The sequence below is a fragment of the Brachionichthys hirsutus genome, chromosome 14 (assembly GCF_040956055.1).
Source record: "Brachionichthys hirsutus isolate HB-005 chromosome 14, CSIRO-AGI_Bhir_v1, whole genome shotgun sequence".
In the NCBI taxonomy this organism is placed as follows: Eukaryota; Metazoa; Chordata; class Actinopteri; order Lophiiformes; family Brachionichthyidae; genus Brachionichthys; species Brachionichthys hirsutus.
In genome coordinates, this window is record NC_090910.1 from 11613660 (window position 1) to 11630681 (window position 17022).

General features: G+C 48.8%; 1 protein-coding gene across 1 annotated transcript; it reads right to left on the reverse strand.

The window, feature by feature from the left end:
- Nucleotides 1–5741: 5741 nt before the first annotated feature.
- LOC137903832 (cadherin-20-like) lies at nt 5742–15348 on the reverse strand. The gene is made up of 11 exons (XM_068747990.1): nt 15139–15348; nt 12510–12804; nt 12167–12286; nt 10073–10240; nt 9200–9387; nt 8866–9119; nt 8223–8359; nt 7289–7410; nt 7071–7188; nt 6428–6679; nt 5742–6259 (listed from the first exon to the last, which is right to left on the reverse strand). Exons 1-11 carry the CDS (start codon nt 15346–15348, stop codon nt 5742–5744), a joined length of 2382 nt encoding a protein of 793 aa, XP_068604091.1.
- Between the last annotated feature and the right edge of the window lie 1674 nt (nt 15349–17022).

A 17022-nucleotide genomic window follows, 5' to 3' on the forward strand; every position in this document is an offset into this window, starting at 1 on the left:
AAGTTCAGTTTGTGAAAAGAAGTTCTGGAGAGAAATATGCTGATGATGTCACCAGTTTGTCATAGTGATACTCCGCAGTGATCCGCCACAGACCCTTTAGTCCAGACCTCGAAAAAGATCTGAAGGCCCTTCCAGTTTTTCTTTCTCCTTCATAAAGATTCTCTGCTGGTCGGTTTTGCTGTGAAAAACAAGCACCAGAGATTGAGGTGTTATTTCTGGCTGCGTTTAACCGCACAGTCGAATTCAAAAGCACGCAAACCCTTGATGGGTAACCGAGAGCTCATCGGGGGCCTGTAAAAGAAGAAATATATGGGCGTTGTAATTTCAATGGATATGCCTGCGCCCGTGTGTTTGCCTCATTTTCTTCACAGAGGATGCCCGTGAGGTAACGGTGGGGTGTAAACAACAGATGGTGAGCTTTATCAATGGCGAGCACTCAACTTCTCCGCCCGGTCCTTCCATTGTTTGCTCCAAGTCGAGCCCAAAATAGCTTCCTTCCTCCCCGAGCTCCTGTACCTGCAGTGTATACACACGCACAGCCATTTCCCATCGCCTCCCTCCCGCCTCACCCCTGGAAACCCTTCTCCGATGCCCTCATTCCCTTGTGCAATTACACTTCAAAGGACTTAATCGCACCGGTTGACATGCGCCGCTTCCAGGATTCTCTTGGTTTTTTACCTCTCCGATTGACTCACCGGCGCTGAATTAATTACTGATTTAATAGACACGGTTTTTCATTTTCCCTCCACGTCTTTCTGGGCCCATCAGTGCCTTCTTATCCTCCAGGAAGGGAACGGGGGATCAGAGGGATACCCTTTTGAGAGAAGGCTTAATTAGGAGTTTAGACAGCTGGAGAGCGTTTCTTGGGTAAGAAGTGGCTCTGCTGTTGGAGAGTTCTGTCAATCTTTGCTGGGATCGTTGATGTGGCGACGGAGACGGTCACGAGATCACAAGATGATCAAAACCATCTAAACTTACCTGGAGGGGAGCGTGGATTGTTCATTCTTCCTCGCTCTGCTTCTGGAGTCTTTCCAAGAGTGTTCTGACCTGCAAACCCGAGAGGAGTCAAGTGGCTTGTTTCAGTCTGACCTTTAACGGCCTTTTCACTCGGATCTCCGTCTTCCTCTGACACATGTTGTTGACCTCCAACATCCATAAAGCAATTTTACCCGTCCTTTTCAGCGTCTTCAACCAGACATCACATTGGCTGCCGGAGTTCATCCGTTTCCTGCTCTGTTTTTCCAACTTTTCTATTTATCTCTCGTGGTGAGATGCCGTCCTTGAATTTGACCTTTCTTTCTACAAATACTTTTTTTCTTTGAGGCCGTGCAATAAAATTCCCAAAGACTATTACCTCATTTCCACTATTTATTTTCTATACATCCTGAGCTCTAGACAATGGCACAAGTCTCAAGAAGGAAGCATCAAATTCCTTCCTCTTCTTTCTGGAATTCAGCAAAAGCCATGGAAGACAACGTTTTCCTCACTGCTCCCAAGAGAGTGTTGTAGCGTTTTTAATCCTCAATTATTCCTGCTTTTTGCTGGTATAATTTCTTACCCGCTTATTGATTGACATCATTCCCAACAATGCATCTCGCTGTGCAAACTATTGGACTATACTCTCGTATCGATTCTTTGTGCCATCGTCAAACAGGCCTGTAAGCCGGTTTGTGCTAGCGGTGCATTTTCTCTGCTCGCAAACATAAAGACAGACAAGCAAAATTATGCATACGTACATACACACACACACACACACACACACACAGAGTCAAACACCTGCATTTGCTACGTCTGAGAGAGGCTGCTTTTCTTCCGGCCCGGCTTGTCTAATCCATCAGTTGCGCAGAAAAAGCGCCAAGACAGCTGTTTTGGCTAAATCCCCAACGTCAAAGTCATTGGCAGACATTCCCGTCCCCTCCTTGGGCGAGGGCGAGTGTATTTTTCAATGCATTAGCATCTTAAAAGCTGTGTTTCCTGAAGCTGCAGTTGCACGAGCGCGTGACTAAATGTACGGCAGCTGGGAGGCCTTCCGACCGTCTTCAGCCACGTGCCGGGACGTCTTTAGCAGTCGGTGTCTGCAGGGTTTAATCTGAATCCAAGATTCCACCTGCAGACTTGACTATTGAGCACATTTAACCAGAAATCCGCTTCAGCGGCTTCACCTGCTGACCGGCCAGACGGGACATCTTTGGTCTCCCCAGGCGGTTTGATTGGTCCAGATTAGTATGGTAATTCATTACAGCTTTGCTTTTAAAGCACTGGTTCTGGTTCCCGACCTGTTAGTCAGGCCGGGCTCATACGAGGACAAAGACACACGTCTGCTCCCTCAGCGATTTACTTGATTGGGTCTGAAACATTTGCTTCCAAACAAGCGAAGGGATCAATAAGGAGCGTTTCTCGCGGAACATCTGAGCCGGCTGAGATTGCTGTAGAAAGCCTTTTTTTCAGTTTTAATAACGGTTTGACGATGAAAACTGCAATGGAAAGCTGAAGGTGGACATTTTTCTCATGACACCAGATCCCAATAAACATCTTCGAACCCCTACAGATGGACTCTATCCATCTGGAAAGATTCTCATCCGCGTATACTCAATAACCACGGTCTGACAGACAAACGGTCTGACAAACAAACGGTCCCGCCGGGATCCACCGGACTGGCAGCTCAATGAGAACACTATCACGGACAACAACTGGCGCTGCGGAGGGTCCAATCTAGCAGAGATTTCACAAACGCTTCCTATCGCCTCGTCCTCGGCTGCTCTATCACTTTCCCTTCAGTCCCTGCGCCGTTTGTCTATTTGCAGGAAGTGACATCCATCGCAAGAGTCGCGGATTCCTAATACGCCCCGCGCCGAGTCCAATTTGTCAGAACCGGGTTGTGTTATCATGCGTCACATTTTCTTTTTATTGTGTTGGGTTCACATCTCTGGAGATGCACAACAGATCAGTTATTGTGGAGAGGATGAGGATAAGAAACGTTCTGAAGTGCAGAGTAAAAAAAAAAAGAAGCGAATAACTCCAAGCTAAGACGGAAACCGGGACACGAACTTGTGTTTCATCCCATCCTTAAAGTCTCTCCTCACGACGATACTCAAGCACCAGATTCCAATTGGAAATGATTGATAAGAAATATTACTTTGCTTCCTGCTTGTTCATTTAACAATTCACAGAATCAAAGGAAATCTGGAAGAGCTGCGTTTTCACTCTTTTGTTAAGAACTAAGAACGGGAGTATTACTTCTGTGTCAGATGCCAAAGAGCACATAACGGTCCCTCCATCCATTCTCAGTGGCTGCTAAATGTTCTGCGGGGTTGGACCCGATCCCAGCCGATATTGGGCTGGGAGGCGAAGTGCACCCTGGGAAGGTCGCCAGGCCAATTACAGGTTCTTACACGGAGACAAACAACCATTCGTGCAACCACGCACACCTCCGGCCGAAAGTCACCGGGGCTAAGCGCTGCTCCATCCTGCACACTGTAGCACACACGGGCTCGGTCCGGTCCTTAATTGACGTAATTAATGTATGATGAAGAATCGGGCTCAAAGTCAGCCGCAGGGACGGCAGCAGGGGTCGTGGGACGAATCGATAGACAGTTGGCATTTTAATGAGGTGATAATGAGGGAAAGAAGAGAGTAGGTCTTCACAAACGATGTCTATGTAGTTTGGTGATAAACTAGACTAGTGATAAAAAAAAAAAGGGCGAAGTTCATCATTTAGGATTTAGCGGTCAGGCTGGATACCCTGACCGCTGGATACCCTGAAGGCAAGAGGAAGGCCACCTCTCAAATTCTCAAATGTATGCAGCCTCAGCCTTATATTATAAGATCTGTTGTGTGCAACCGAGCAAGCCGTTAGCGCCTTTAGCTAACAAAACACAGCAATTTTGGAAACGTTAAAATCTTTACAGTGATTTTGTCCACCGCTAGAGGGCGGCAAAACAACATAATATTTTGTCCACCACTAGAGGGCAGTAAAACAACATAATCTTGTCCACTTGAGGTAACACCCTTTAGTAGTGGAACGATAGCAGTGATAAAACTGGACTTTGTTTAAGACAAAATCGATTAATTATCGAAAAAAATCCCTGGTGTGTCATTGAGGTTCTGTTCAGCATAAAGAGGAAACAAATGCATTTATGTGAAACTTTTAATCCTGGGAATATTATAGGCTATAGAGCTGGCGATTGGAGAGTTATTCCTTTATTTGTCTCAATGTAAAAAAAAAATACTGAAATTGACAGCGGTGGAAAACATTTTTCTGTTTGTCGCTTGACTTTTCTGAACTTCACTTGGCATCACTTTTGATTGACGCGACCAATCAAGCCGTAATTGATTCAAAGGTTCCATTCGCCTCTATGAAATCAATCGGGTGGAATCGTTCTCGGGAGATGCCGAAGAGACTGGAAGCTGAGGTTCGGCGGGCGGCGTGGGAGGCGAGCATGTAATCAATGCGCCGTCGCCGCGGAACAAAATAACTCAAGCAAATTAAGTACACTTAGGGAAACTGTAATAAAAAAGGAAATCATCTGCAATAACATTTTAGAGGACAATTCAGCATATGATTGCAAATTCAAACAGATACTTAGTCTGCTGAAGGAATTATATTTGTGCCATGCTTCGGGGGATTGCCTAATGTTCCTCACCGGGAAGGAAAGCCGTTTGTTATTCCGAAACCACCACAGGAGAGGAGAGAGGTTACGTTTTCCTTTTTATTAACCAAGAATACAAAAAAATATCTACATTCACATACCACGTCCTGCAGCATGACCGACCACATAGATTTCAAGTAAAATTTACCCCATCAAATTACAAAAATGTACCTTCCCGCGCAGTTTTTTGTTTTGCTGTTTGTGTTTTGATGATTATTGTCATCCAAAAAGTCTTTTTTTGTTTTGTCTGTCCTTTTTACATTTGGCACTTAAAGCAGATTATGAGTGTCTTTGAAGCCCGCAAGGATTAAGGAGGATTAAGCCACATTTGCGTGTCGGCAGGGAAGCAAAACAGCATCAGGAACAAGGGCCGATTAAGCCGGTGAATCCGGAAAACAATCCGTTATGTGCTTGTCCAGGTGGGGCGATGGTGGGAATTCTTGATCTGCTGGTATAAAACCAGTTCCGTCGAAAAATCTCCCACCAAAAATGGCTTCCTTCGAATCCTCATGAAAGCGTAACTGCTTTATGATCTTTCTTAAAAACTTAAAATTATACAAAAAAACAAGAATACAATAAACATATGAATCTGGAAAACCCACGTCGCCGTCTCCACGTGCATGTCACGTGACATTTAGACATGTTTTCATCACACGGATGGAGAACGGGCGGCAGTTTAAGAGCAGTCTGGGTTTGAAGTACCCAAATAAGTTAGCAAAAACTACAAATACGGCGCACGAAACAAAGGAATAAATTAAGAGCGGACAACGACACATCTCCCTCTGCAGCGATGACGTTTATATCCGGTCTCCGGGCCGGAGTTCTTCACCGTGTTTCCCGGGCAGACCCGCCCACTTTAACAACGAGGGGCTCCGGGTGAGGCTCGGACAGACGTGGGGGGCTAGCATGTGCATTGAAGCCTTTCCTTTGTGGGCCCTTGCTTGGCTGCCGGTTCATCAAGGGGGGGTGAACACGAGCACATCCAGGCTTCGTTTTCGTCTTCTCAAGTGTTTTTGTCTTTCTTTTTGTTGTTGTTGTCGCTGGAATTCGTCTCTGGTTCAAAAGGCAAAGGTTCTGGTTCTGGTTCTGGTTCTACCACAGCGGGGGGTTGTTTGTTTCGAGCACGCCGTACATCTCGGCCAGCTTTTTAAAGCGCGGCCCCCAGTCGTTGAGGTAGTCGTACTCGTGGTCCGTGTTGGACGTCCCTGACTGGAGGGAGCTGAGCGACTCGGCGACCGAACCCTCCCCCTCGTAGGCGTAGGTCTGCAGGGAGTCATAAGGCGGGGCGCAGGGGTCCACGTCGGCCTCCAGGAGCTTGGCCAGAACGTATCCATGAACGTTACTGTGGCCGCCGCCCCCCACGACGCAGGCCTGAGGGACGTAGCGCGACAGACTCTCGATCTCCGGCAGCATGTCCTGCCTCATCTTGCCCGGGTGGCGGTGCGCCTCACGCGGGTTCCACATGGCGGCGATGTCGAAGGCCTCGGTGTCCTCCTCGCCGCCGCCTTCGTCGTCGTAGCGGACGATGTTCTCGTGGACGTTCTCCTCGGCGTCGCACAGGTAGGGCTTCTTACGGTGGGTCCGCAGGGAGAGCATGAGCAGAATCATCACTGGTGGAAGGAAGAGACACGGAGAGCAGACGAGAACCTTCAGAGTCTCACTGTACAAAGGACATTTCAGATTCAGCATCAAACTTTCTACACCCCCCCCCCCGTAGATGCCCCCAGGAGGTCGGGGCCGCTCCGCTGAGAGAAAAGCCACGGCAGGTCGTAACGCACCCAGCAGGACGAAGATGCAGGCCAGGATGGCGATCAGCGCCCCCCTGCTGAGGCTCGCAGGCAGACTGTACGCCTCGGCGTCGCACGACATGACGTTGCCCTCCCGGTCGCAGCCGCACACGCGGATGGTCAGCGTGCTGGTGCTGGTCTGGACCGGCTCCTCGCCGTCGGAGGTGACGATGGGCAGGTAGAAGACGGTCCGGTCCTGCTGCGACCAGCCGCCCCGACGGGTCAGGATCCACGCCGTGTTGTCTGGACAAGGAAAAGAGGTTCGGACACGTCATCGCTCGGCAGCAACGCTAGCTGGCCGATGCTCCCTCGCCACCGGCGGCACAAAATCGATTGGGTTCTGAAATGGAAATGCGACCTGGAGTTCTGCCCCAAAGTGTGTGGTGAGGTAACACGACCTTGAATATATGAATATTAGATCCAGAGTTTCAGAATCTGGAATGCTGCCCCCGCAGGGAAGACAATATTAATATTCCTAATTACCCCGAGAGGAATCTGCTGGAGGATTTGACCACATCGTGCTTTAGATTATGACCCTCTGGGTCCGGTTCGTGTTCAGATTCGACCCTCGGCTGCAGCTATTTGTCCCTACCGGGTCCAGAAGGACCCGGATCGCCGGCCGACGTGTTTCTACCTTGGTTGTCCCTCAGGGTGAAGTTGGGGTTGTTGACGGCTTCTGGGGCCAGGCTGTAGTAGAAGCGTTGCCCACCCAGGGGCTCGTCTGGGTCCACCGCCGTCACCATCTGGATCAGCTGGATCACATGATCGGACGGTGAGATCCCGGGTGGGAGGGGCCCTGGCTTTATTCCGTTTATTATAGGATCTCTCCTGATTTGGATTAACGGCCTTTACCTGCCCTGCTTTGGCGTTTTCGCACAAATAAGCCTCCAGGTAGTGCTTCAGCGAGGGGGGGTTGTCGTTCACGTCCAGTATCCTCACCGCCACCGACACACTCCCGATCTGGGTGGGGTTACCTGCGGGGACGCAAACAAAAAAAAAAGAAATTGGTGTGAACTCTGAGAGGAGCTGGTCCAATCAGAGCCCCTCGTGGTTCTGCCCCCGGCTGAATTCCATTCCAGACTCGGGGTTGTGATAAATGATAATGATGAAAATATTTATTATTTAAAATGACAATTTTGTTCCTTAAAATTCCCGACATGACATTCGGCAACGCAGAATAGAATCTGACATTTCTAGTTTAAAGCTCTTCAGCCCATTTTATTAAGTTCCATCTCCTCCTCCTGTCACCTCCTGCCCCCGACACATCTTTAATTAGCCGTTAATGAGAAAAGGTTATTTAATGAATCAATATTTGATTTCTGCCTCCTTTTTAAGAGAGTCTGGCGATCAAAGAGACGGACAAAGCGAGAGGAGGGAGATGAAGGTGACTTTCACCGCCACCGCCGCTGCCTGTGTGCAGATCTGCAGGGCATCTCCTGCTCCACATTAAGAAACCCTGCAGGACTCGATTTCTAAAATCTGGTTCTGCATTTGTGCAAAAATAATCCCTCCATCTGAATTGTTTCCATATTTAAATTCAAAAATGCTCCAGAATACAGAACATTCACCACTGACAAGAGAAAGCTAGCTGATGTTAATTTCCTTAGCTTGTCAGTTAATTTTAAATGTGTAAAAATAATCCTTCCATCTAGAACAGGATTATAAATGTTAACCTTTTTTGACTTTTGCGTTGAAATGAAACAACAAAAAAACATTTTTTTTTTATTATTGATCCAAACGGTTAGCGCGGAGCCCGCCCGGGTGAGTGTGCGCGTTTCAGACGTACTCATTTCCATGGCGAGGACGGTGATGTTGTGCCAGCCGATTTCCTCGCGGTCCAGCGAACGCACCGTCATCAGCGACCCGGAGGTGAGCTCGATGTAGAAGTACTTGTTGGGGTCGCTGGATCTCTCGATGGAATACCTGCAGATGAACATAAATGGAACAGCAGCGCTGTCATGTGGTTGTTTCTTAGTTTATGTTTGTTAGCAGGATTATGCTAAAGCTACTAGAAGTTGAGCCTGCAGTGGGGGGAAGTCATGCTGTGCTGCTGCCCTCTGCTGGTCATCAGACAGCAGTACAGATTACCAACTGGTCTGGATTCAAAAATTCACCTGAATGCAACGCATAACTGCATTTCCCAGCATGCATTTAGAATATATATACCCCCCCCACCAAAAGCAATCGTTCTAGTGCACTCAGAGTGATATAACATGACTGAGTTTTATGAGCTTTCACGTTTTTATGCTCTTGTAGCTCATTTAAAGCTCTTGTCGTATTCATACTCTTGCTATATACCTTAACATGTATTCGATGTGTCCATCTACAATGAGGATACTGGACAAACGCAAAAGCATCACGGGTTGGGAGCCAGCTGTGAATCTGGAATAAACGAAGCCGTGGCAGCGTCTCCATGTTGGTTTCTTTACCTCACGGTGTTGTTGGCGGCATCGGGATCCCTCGCTGACACCACCCTCAACACCGTCCCGATCTCGGCGTCCTCTGGCAGCTCGATGTAGTACGAGGGCGAGTCGAACAGCGGGGGCTCGTCCACGTCCTCCACGCTCACGTGCACGATGGTGACGTCCTTGAAGGGGCCTCGGTGGCGTAAGGCGGGGTCCACGTGTGTGTTGGCGCCCTCCACCTTCAGAGTGTAGCTGGGCTTTGTCTCAAAGTCCAGCGGCTGCAGGGTGAACGCAAACACGCAAAGACTTTTCACGGTTGCTGGACTTTGACCGGACTAGAGGCGGTTTGCTTGCGTACCTTCTTCACGATGATGATGCCGAAAAGGTTGGTGGGGTCAGTGCTGATGTCGAAGGTGTCTCTTCCATCTCCATCGATGATGCTGTACGCCATCTCAGCGTTGATCCCAACATCCCTGTCCTTGGCCCAGATGCGACCGACCACCGAACCCACGGGAGCTGCCTCCGGGATGCTCATCTGATACAACCCTGAGGAACCAGAGTGGCAGCGTAAAACTAAACCCCCCAACAAACATTTTCCCACCCGCTTTACCCTCGGTCCTCCTCTAGAGGGAGCCAAACCTCCTTCATTGCCTCCATGGCTGCCGGCTTAATCTCACATCTCAGACATCTTAAAACAAATGGCTCCATGAACGCCTCACAATTGGGTTGTGTGCCGTCTCACGGGCCAGCTTCAATTTCATCTACCGTTTAACCTCAAAGAGGTGACAGTTGCCCAATTTGCGGCGTTCCCTGCAGTCCAAAGTGAAATGCCTGCACGCTGCACTTGACAGAGGGGAATCCCTGAAGCCGATCAAAGTTCTATCAAAGTGATGGCCCTAATTGGCGAGGGATTAGTAATAAAAGAGAGCGGCGGTTGTTTTCCTTTGTCTAGGATCGAAGCCACCCGTCGTTCGGGAAGATAGGACGGCGGACAGCTAGACAACCTTTGACCTCCGGAGACAGAGCGCAGAAAGAATGGGGGATAATCAAAGAGACATCATGGGGCAAATGATCGCTGAGGGAGGAGGGGCGGAGGCCAAGGGGCAAATGTCCAGAGTTTGATGGCCAGAGGAAGAAGGTTAAAGGGACAGATATAGCGCCCCCCCCCCCCCCAGGGAAACCAAGCTAAGTGTTCCGGTCACATGATCTGCAGACAGACAGCACGTCTTACTTTGGTCAAACATGGGCGGGTTGTCGTTGATGTCGCTGAGCGTGATGTTGATGGTGGTGGTGCCGGCCAGACCCCCCAGCTGGCCGCCCATGTCCTTGGCCTGGATGACCACGGTGTAGTTCTCTTTGGTCTCCCGGTCCATGTCTGTCAGGGAGACTCGCACCATGCCTGAGAGGACATCGAGGAGGACAAAGGGAGACGCAGGAGGCGAATTAAAGGTCAGCAGCAGAGAACCAGATTAGGGTCATGTGTCCAAGTGATGTGTCCTGAAATGTCGACACGCCCAATGGACAGGACGATGGGGCAGCACAAGTATAATTACACCTGTCAATCACCTGGGATGGGAGGGAAACATCCCATCAACAAACTGGCAGAGAGAGACACAGGGATCATTTATGTTTTATCCTTGAAGGGCAGAATGGTGGGAAGACGGAGAAACCCGACACGAGACGCGGTGCAGAACCTAAACGGGCAATGAGCTGAGAGTCAATAGCGTCTAGAAGACTGTTGGATTCCATCTGTGCACAACAATGAATTGTTCCATCGCCAGGGACCCTCGTGCACGGACAGCTTAGTCAAGTGAAGCCCAACCTGACCCTGATTTGTGCTGAAGACGAAGAAAAAGAGCGCAGTCATCAGAGTCGTACGCGTTAAACTTCTACATTGTGTTTGCCGATAAAAAGCCCCCGGTTCTGCGCTTCGAGCCCGGCCGGGCGGGGTGATTGATAGCTGTGGAGCCGCTAGTGCTCGGGTGATTGATGGACCTACAGCAGCAGCAGCGGTCTGAGTGGCTGCTGATGGGTAGTCCGAGAGGCTTGGCAACACGTTTCTATGCTGACAAACAAGGAAATGAGGGAACTGTAGGGAACAATGCCCAGAGATTCTCTCCTCTCTGGAACTAATGGATCAGGGATTGGCTGCGCTCAATCAGAGTAGCGGCAGAACGTCCTGCTCATTCGACCCCGGTGTGGAGCTGGAATGCACCAAAAACACAAAGTAGATATATTTGTTTTTGTTTGTTATACAACATGGCTTTCACACCTTAGTTGCAGAAAGGTGTTTTAATACTTTTTGTTGAGGTTAATGGTCCACTTCAGCGTCTTGTTGAGGAAATGAGAAAACACAGAAAAATGGTCCCGACAGCAAAATTATTTCTTGAGACGCCGAAACTTTTTTTTTCTCCACTTTTCACAGATGGAAAATTAGACAGACAGTGGATCACCGGGGTTGTTTTCTCTTCATTTCCTTTATATGGGCGCCGTAAAAAGAAATGGGAAAATCAGACCCCGCAATTTGTTGAATTCTCAGTACTTTGTTGTTTACCCTGAATAAATGAAGATTTCAGTGATTACATTTCCTCTTTGATGTTTCAGGAAAAAACAAAAACACAAAAATGATTGTTTCCATCAAGTTGGTGCAAGAGTCAGGTGGTAATTAGCTTAGCTTAGAATAAAGACAGGAAGGAGAGAGTTTTAAATGCTTGAAGACTTACCCTACTTGTCCATAATAATCAAGCTAGGTGCTTTTTCTTGCTTCCAGTTTTTATGCTAAGCTATGCTAGCTGCTCCAGGTCTGTCTATTTGTAAATCTTTTAATCAAACACTTGGCAAGAAAGCCAAGGGTCGTCTGAGATATGAAACCTGATGGAAAGTTGGCCCATTTTTAAGATATGCTGGACACTGAGGTGGGTTCATAAAGACGTTGCATTTATCATCGCTATTCTTCCCATGTCAATAAAATAAATGTTGGCTGTCATGGAGTCGCTCCTGGTTGAAGGGAAGTCCAATCAACGTTAATTCTCATCCCCTCCATTTCTGCCGCCCCCTCCTTCTCTGAGTCTTTCTTCCTTTACGTCTACTAATCTTACCCTCCGTTCTCCTTTCTATCGTCAGCTGTCGCTTGGACAGCCGCAATCAGCCATGTAACAAGGGCAAATTACACTCAGCTGCAAAACGTGATCTTTTGTGAATCAGACCTTGAGGCGAGACGTACGGCAATCGTAAGCGGGGCGCGATCCCACAGCTGCGAACCCACTCTTTGTAAATTCATCCCGACTATTAAAGAGGACGTTTAGCGGCACGTGTGCGATCGTACCGGTCTTGGCGTCGACCGAGAAGTAAGGCTGGCCCTCCAGGATGCTGTAGACCACGCGAGCGCTGTTTCCGTAGGTGGGGTCGTCGGCGTCGGTCGCGGTGAGCTGGATGACCGACGTTCCTGCAGAAACAGAAGCAAAGATCAAGGAATTAAAGAGGAGACGGCGTAGTATAAATCAAATGAATCATTCCGGCTGCTGTCTCTCCATCTGTGGTCGGAGCTGCTCCGGGAACCACAAAAGAAGGTTTATGAGTAGAGGATGAAACAGATGGAGACAACAATAACTCTGCTGAGAAACAAACACTTTACTTCCCTCCGCCCCCTCCATCTCCCAACTCCTCACCTATTTTGGACATTTCCGGTACGTTCGCCTGGTAGGGACCGTCGAGGAACTTCGGTTCGTTGTCGTTGATGTCCTGGATCTTTACGATGAACTGGGACTCGGGCTCCAGAGGCCTGTCCGTCAGGCGGTTGCGAGCCTGGGCGCGGAGCACGTACTGGGACTTCACCTCCCGGTCTAGCCTCTGGAGGGCGTGAATGTCCCCCGTGCTATCGTCGATGGTGAAGGTGGTGCCCGCGCCCTCGCCCGTCAGGATGTATTTAATGGATCCATCGCCTTTATCCATGTCCGAGTGCAACTGTGGATGAAGCACACGATAAAAGATGTTTTATTCTGCTTTATTCGGACAGTTTCACCGATGCGAGTCTCTGTTTCATTTCACTGTGACCCGGACACACTTGATCCGGTGATAAATGATGTCCACGTCTTCCCGGTGTCCGGCTGCAGTCGTCTAACCGCAGCTTGCAGCCCTGCAGTGCAATCAGAGCCCCTTTTTGTGCCCTCTAAGTGCAAATGCCAGTCATTTGGTGTGCAATCGCTCCTTCGTGTGCGATGAGTGCTTCGATCACGACGGCAGAGTGGAATTAAACGCCCCCCCCCCCCCCCCAATTGGCCGTAAATAATCACCGGCCAGCGCTAACAAAAGCACCTTGCATGTCTCGCACCGCAAGAGTTTCAGTTTCTGTCGCCACTCTTGGCTTTTCTGTATTAAAAGGAAAGCGAGGGGGATCAGAAAGCAGCATGGAGGCCGGGGGGCGGCGGGAGGTTGTCCCGCTGCTAATCCTCTGCATTCATTCTTGTTATTCCGGTGAAATTTCAGTGGCAATCGCAACATCATTCCCCAAAGCAGCAGACAATACAGCTTTTCCTGTCTCTTCCGACAACACGCCCGCCTCTACTCTCGGCTCAGCCCGGAATAATTCTTTTTTTTTTATCAACGCTTTATTGTTACGATTCAGTCTCATCTCCTGCAGTGATATCTCTTCGGTCGGCGCCTCCTCTCCGCCTTATTCACTGTCTCCCGCGCTGTTCCTCCTTTTTACACCAAAGCATATGAAAAGAGGGAGTTTGACGCCCGGGCTATCAATTACCTGCTCGATCTCGGTCCCGGCTCAAAGCTCGAGCCGACAGCCCCTATGGCTCTGAATACTAATCTCAGGGGAATAGAACCCCCCCTCCAGTACCTGTTTCTCCTGCTTTGTCATATCCCACAATGCCTTCCCGTCTGGAGTGCCTCTCTCGGAAGTAGCCTTGCCTGTCAGAATTACTTATTTCTTTCAGCTTGAAAAATTAGAGTGGGGGCTTGAAAGAAAGCTGAATGGAAAAGAAGAAGAGGTAAACTGGAATGTGGGCCGCGGCAACTGTGAGGAATATTTCACTCCAAATAAGCAGATGCAGTACGTTTCTCCTATGGCTCTTATGGCACTCTCTCGGGACTTGTTACTCCTCTCTGTGGCTGCACGGACTTTTTGGAATGCAGCATTGTCCTCAGCGTTCCCGAGTAGTGGAGGGGAACTTTTTCCAGAACACTAATTGGGCAGGTTTGCATAATTTCCAAAGGGACCGTTCAGAGGAAGGGCAGCCGGTGCTGAAAGACTTTAAAAGTCAGCCACTGCAAAGTCAATGTGAGGTTTGGCATCAGTGTTTTAGGGCGAGTTCGGGTCCCGGATTCAGTACGTCCAGGTTCTGACAGAATGCTCCCACCGCAAGTCAACGATGGTTAAAGCTGGAAACACTAAAAAGCTCTCAGGCTCCTCTTCTAATGCTAAGTTAGCATTGCTAACGTTAATGCTTCACTGACTTTAAGCTACTGCGTTTGACGTTCAAAGACATTGATTAGCCTATTAAAATATTGATTTGTGTGTATTTGGAAGTGTCTGATGATTAGCATTAGCATTTTTTTTTTTATTATCTCCGAAGTGAAGACTCTAAGGAAAACAAAGACAAAGCAACATTGTGTGTGTGTGTGTGTGTGTGTGTGCTTGTGTTTTCCAAACACCAAACAGACATATGACTCAAAAAGCTCATCCAAATCAGTATTGCAAACATGTTCCGTTCACTTTAGCAGTGATCGGACGATCAAGGCATTCCTTTGGGAGCATCCCTCGCCTGCTCCTCTCACAGCATGTCGGTCGTGAGGCGGACGCTGCCATCCACTTCTGCAGAACAGGGCTGACTAAGATGAAGCCTTGATTCCAGTAAATTAATTAAATCACTGTCGTCTGGCTCAGGCTCAAAGTGGATAAGGAGAGACTTATCTTAGTATGGATGAGTGCAAACACCAATTAAATCTGGATTTTAAAAAACACACGTTTGCCTCAGCCCACCCGCGCGCGATCTTCCCGTTTGCATTCACACACTGGCCTCTGGCCGAGCAGCAGATGACCTCCAGGCTCCAGAACGCCACTATAGATCTGTTTATGTTTGAAATCTCTTTGCAACGCCTACACTGGGGCACCAACAGGCTCGGTTGCCTCAGTGTAGGTGTTGCAGAAGTAGATGCACCAAGTGGAAAGGCCATGCAGGAAAGCTTCTCTCCTACGTGGAAACCAGTCCACCTTGCATTTCTTCAGGGTAGACCTTTATGGATGTGCGCTGGTACCGAATGGTGCCACTTGTAGTCAACACTGACCTTTCCGATATAGAGTGGTTCCAGTCCAGTATACTCCTCCAGGACAAAGAACTGGTTCCACACCCAGCCTCTCTTCACACGTTGGAGAACTGCCGAATTGTCTTCCTGTGAAGGGTTACCCACAATGCTTTGAGGCAGAAGGGTCAAAATGCCTACAGCCACAGGGAGCAAGATGCTGGCTACTGCAGGGCGATGCGATCGGTCCCCCATTGTCAAACAAGTAGGAGTGGAGTGTTTGAAGACGTTCCGACTTGGTTCACAGGAGCGCTAGTTTCCTGGAATCCCCCTGGAAGCAAAAAGAAAACAAATCTTACTTTCATGATCTTTCTGGATGTACCATAATCTTTATATTGAATGCTGATCGGCGAGTCTGCGTTGCACCGTCTTTTCTCCTGCTTTCAGATTAGCGCTCTACAACCGAGTTTTTGTTGCGTTATAATGAGCTGAGCGTGCCTTATTAGAGCCGTAAGATCGGGTTTGTCTTCGACGGGTGATGCGATTACGTGGAGGAGGAGAGGCGCTAATATGAGATGAAAAGAAGACGGGGACAAAAGAGACATGAAATCCATGTCATGCTGCTGCTCGTTACTACCGTTGCATCAGAGATGATTATATGATTATAAAGAACAGAAGCCTGGAGATGTAAAGCTTGCATTTATCTCAGCTTGAAAAATGAGATGACAATTTGCCGTTTCTGCCGGTAATATCATTCTGTAACCGTAAGGTAGCCAGGAGAATGGTCCCTCAGCGCACCCTGCTTCGCTAACATCACAAGGATTTCTAAGAACAGCGAGGTCAAGTCCACAAAGACGCTTTTGAAATGTACCCATTGATCGTATTTAATCAATACCTTTGCACAAGCAGCACAGCTACCCTGCCTCTTTACATCTGCCTCCTATTTTTATGTCTCTGATGGACGGCGGCATCTGCCCCGCTTTCCCTGCATTAATGAGCCGAGGGGGCGAATGGGAGGATTTATGGTCAAAGGGGGGGGGGGGGGGGGGGAGGAATCTGCAAAGCTGAAGAAAGCAGCGGAAGAAAGACGAACTGTTTGACTCATGGTTTGACTCCATTATGTTTTGTAAGAGGGAGTTCATTGTGCCGCCGTGGAGTCTCTCCGAACCGCCAAACTCAGTTAATCATTGTTAAAGAGGCACAAAAAGCCGGGAAGGGTGGGGGGCGTGGCTGCATTGTCCGCAGGAGGCCGGCCTTAATGTGTGTGTGTGAATCTTTCCGGGCCTTCTCTGCAGAGTTAAAGCCTACGTTGGCCACTTTGTGAGACGGGTGACCTTTGACCCCTTTTCTCCCGTCTTTTCAGCCCATTCAAGGAGCCTGTTTGCCATTATGAAGTAAAATTAGCTCCCCGTACTTTGACCACAAAATCTTGGCTTCCCCTCTCAGCTCCGCCCCCTAAAAAGGTCACAGCTCGCATTTTGTCGTCCCTAATGAGGTGACATGCGACGCAATTGTGCCGGGAAAACATCTCACACATCTCTCTTTTGCTCGTCTTATGGCCTGTTTAAAGAAAAGGCAGCTGGTGTTTGCCACACAAGCTGCGAAGGGATGGCGAGATGAAGGGATGAGGAGGAGGGAGGAGGCGGAGCAGAGGACCAATCATATGAGAAAGCTTTTCCAGGCTTAAGGCGAGAAGGAATTTTCCCACCGGGCTGAAACATTCTTCCCAACCTTTTGTATCGAAAATAAATCCGGCACAATTTTTTATTTCTACTGTGAAACGTCGTCGGGAAGAATGGAGTCAATTCTCACGTTTTCTTTGAAAAGCAAGAACCCTTGAAAGCGAAGGCGAGGCTCGAGAGCGAGGAAGACTTTGAGCGACAGAGGAAGAGTCGGTGGTTATCAGGGGGAGCAGCTGCTGTGACGAGA

Coding starts and splice junctions, on each gene's coding strand:
- LOC137903832 (XM_068747990.1), bottom strand. CDS start 15,348: ATGGGGGACCGATCGCATCGCCCTGCAGTAGCCAGCATCTTGCTCCCT. Junction 7,189..7,288: donor AAAACGCCAAAGCAGGGCAG/GTAAAGGCCGTT, acceptor CATGTGATCCAG/CTGATCCAGATGGTGACGGC. Junction 6,260..6,427: donor CTGCATCTTCGTCCTGCTGG/GTGCGTTACGAC, acceptor TCCTTCCACCAG/TGATGATTCTGCTCATGCTC.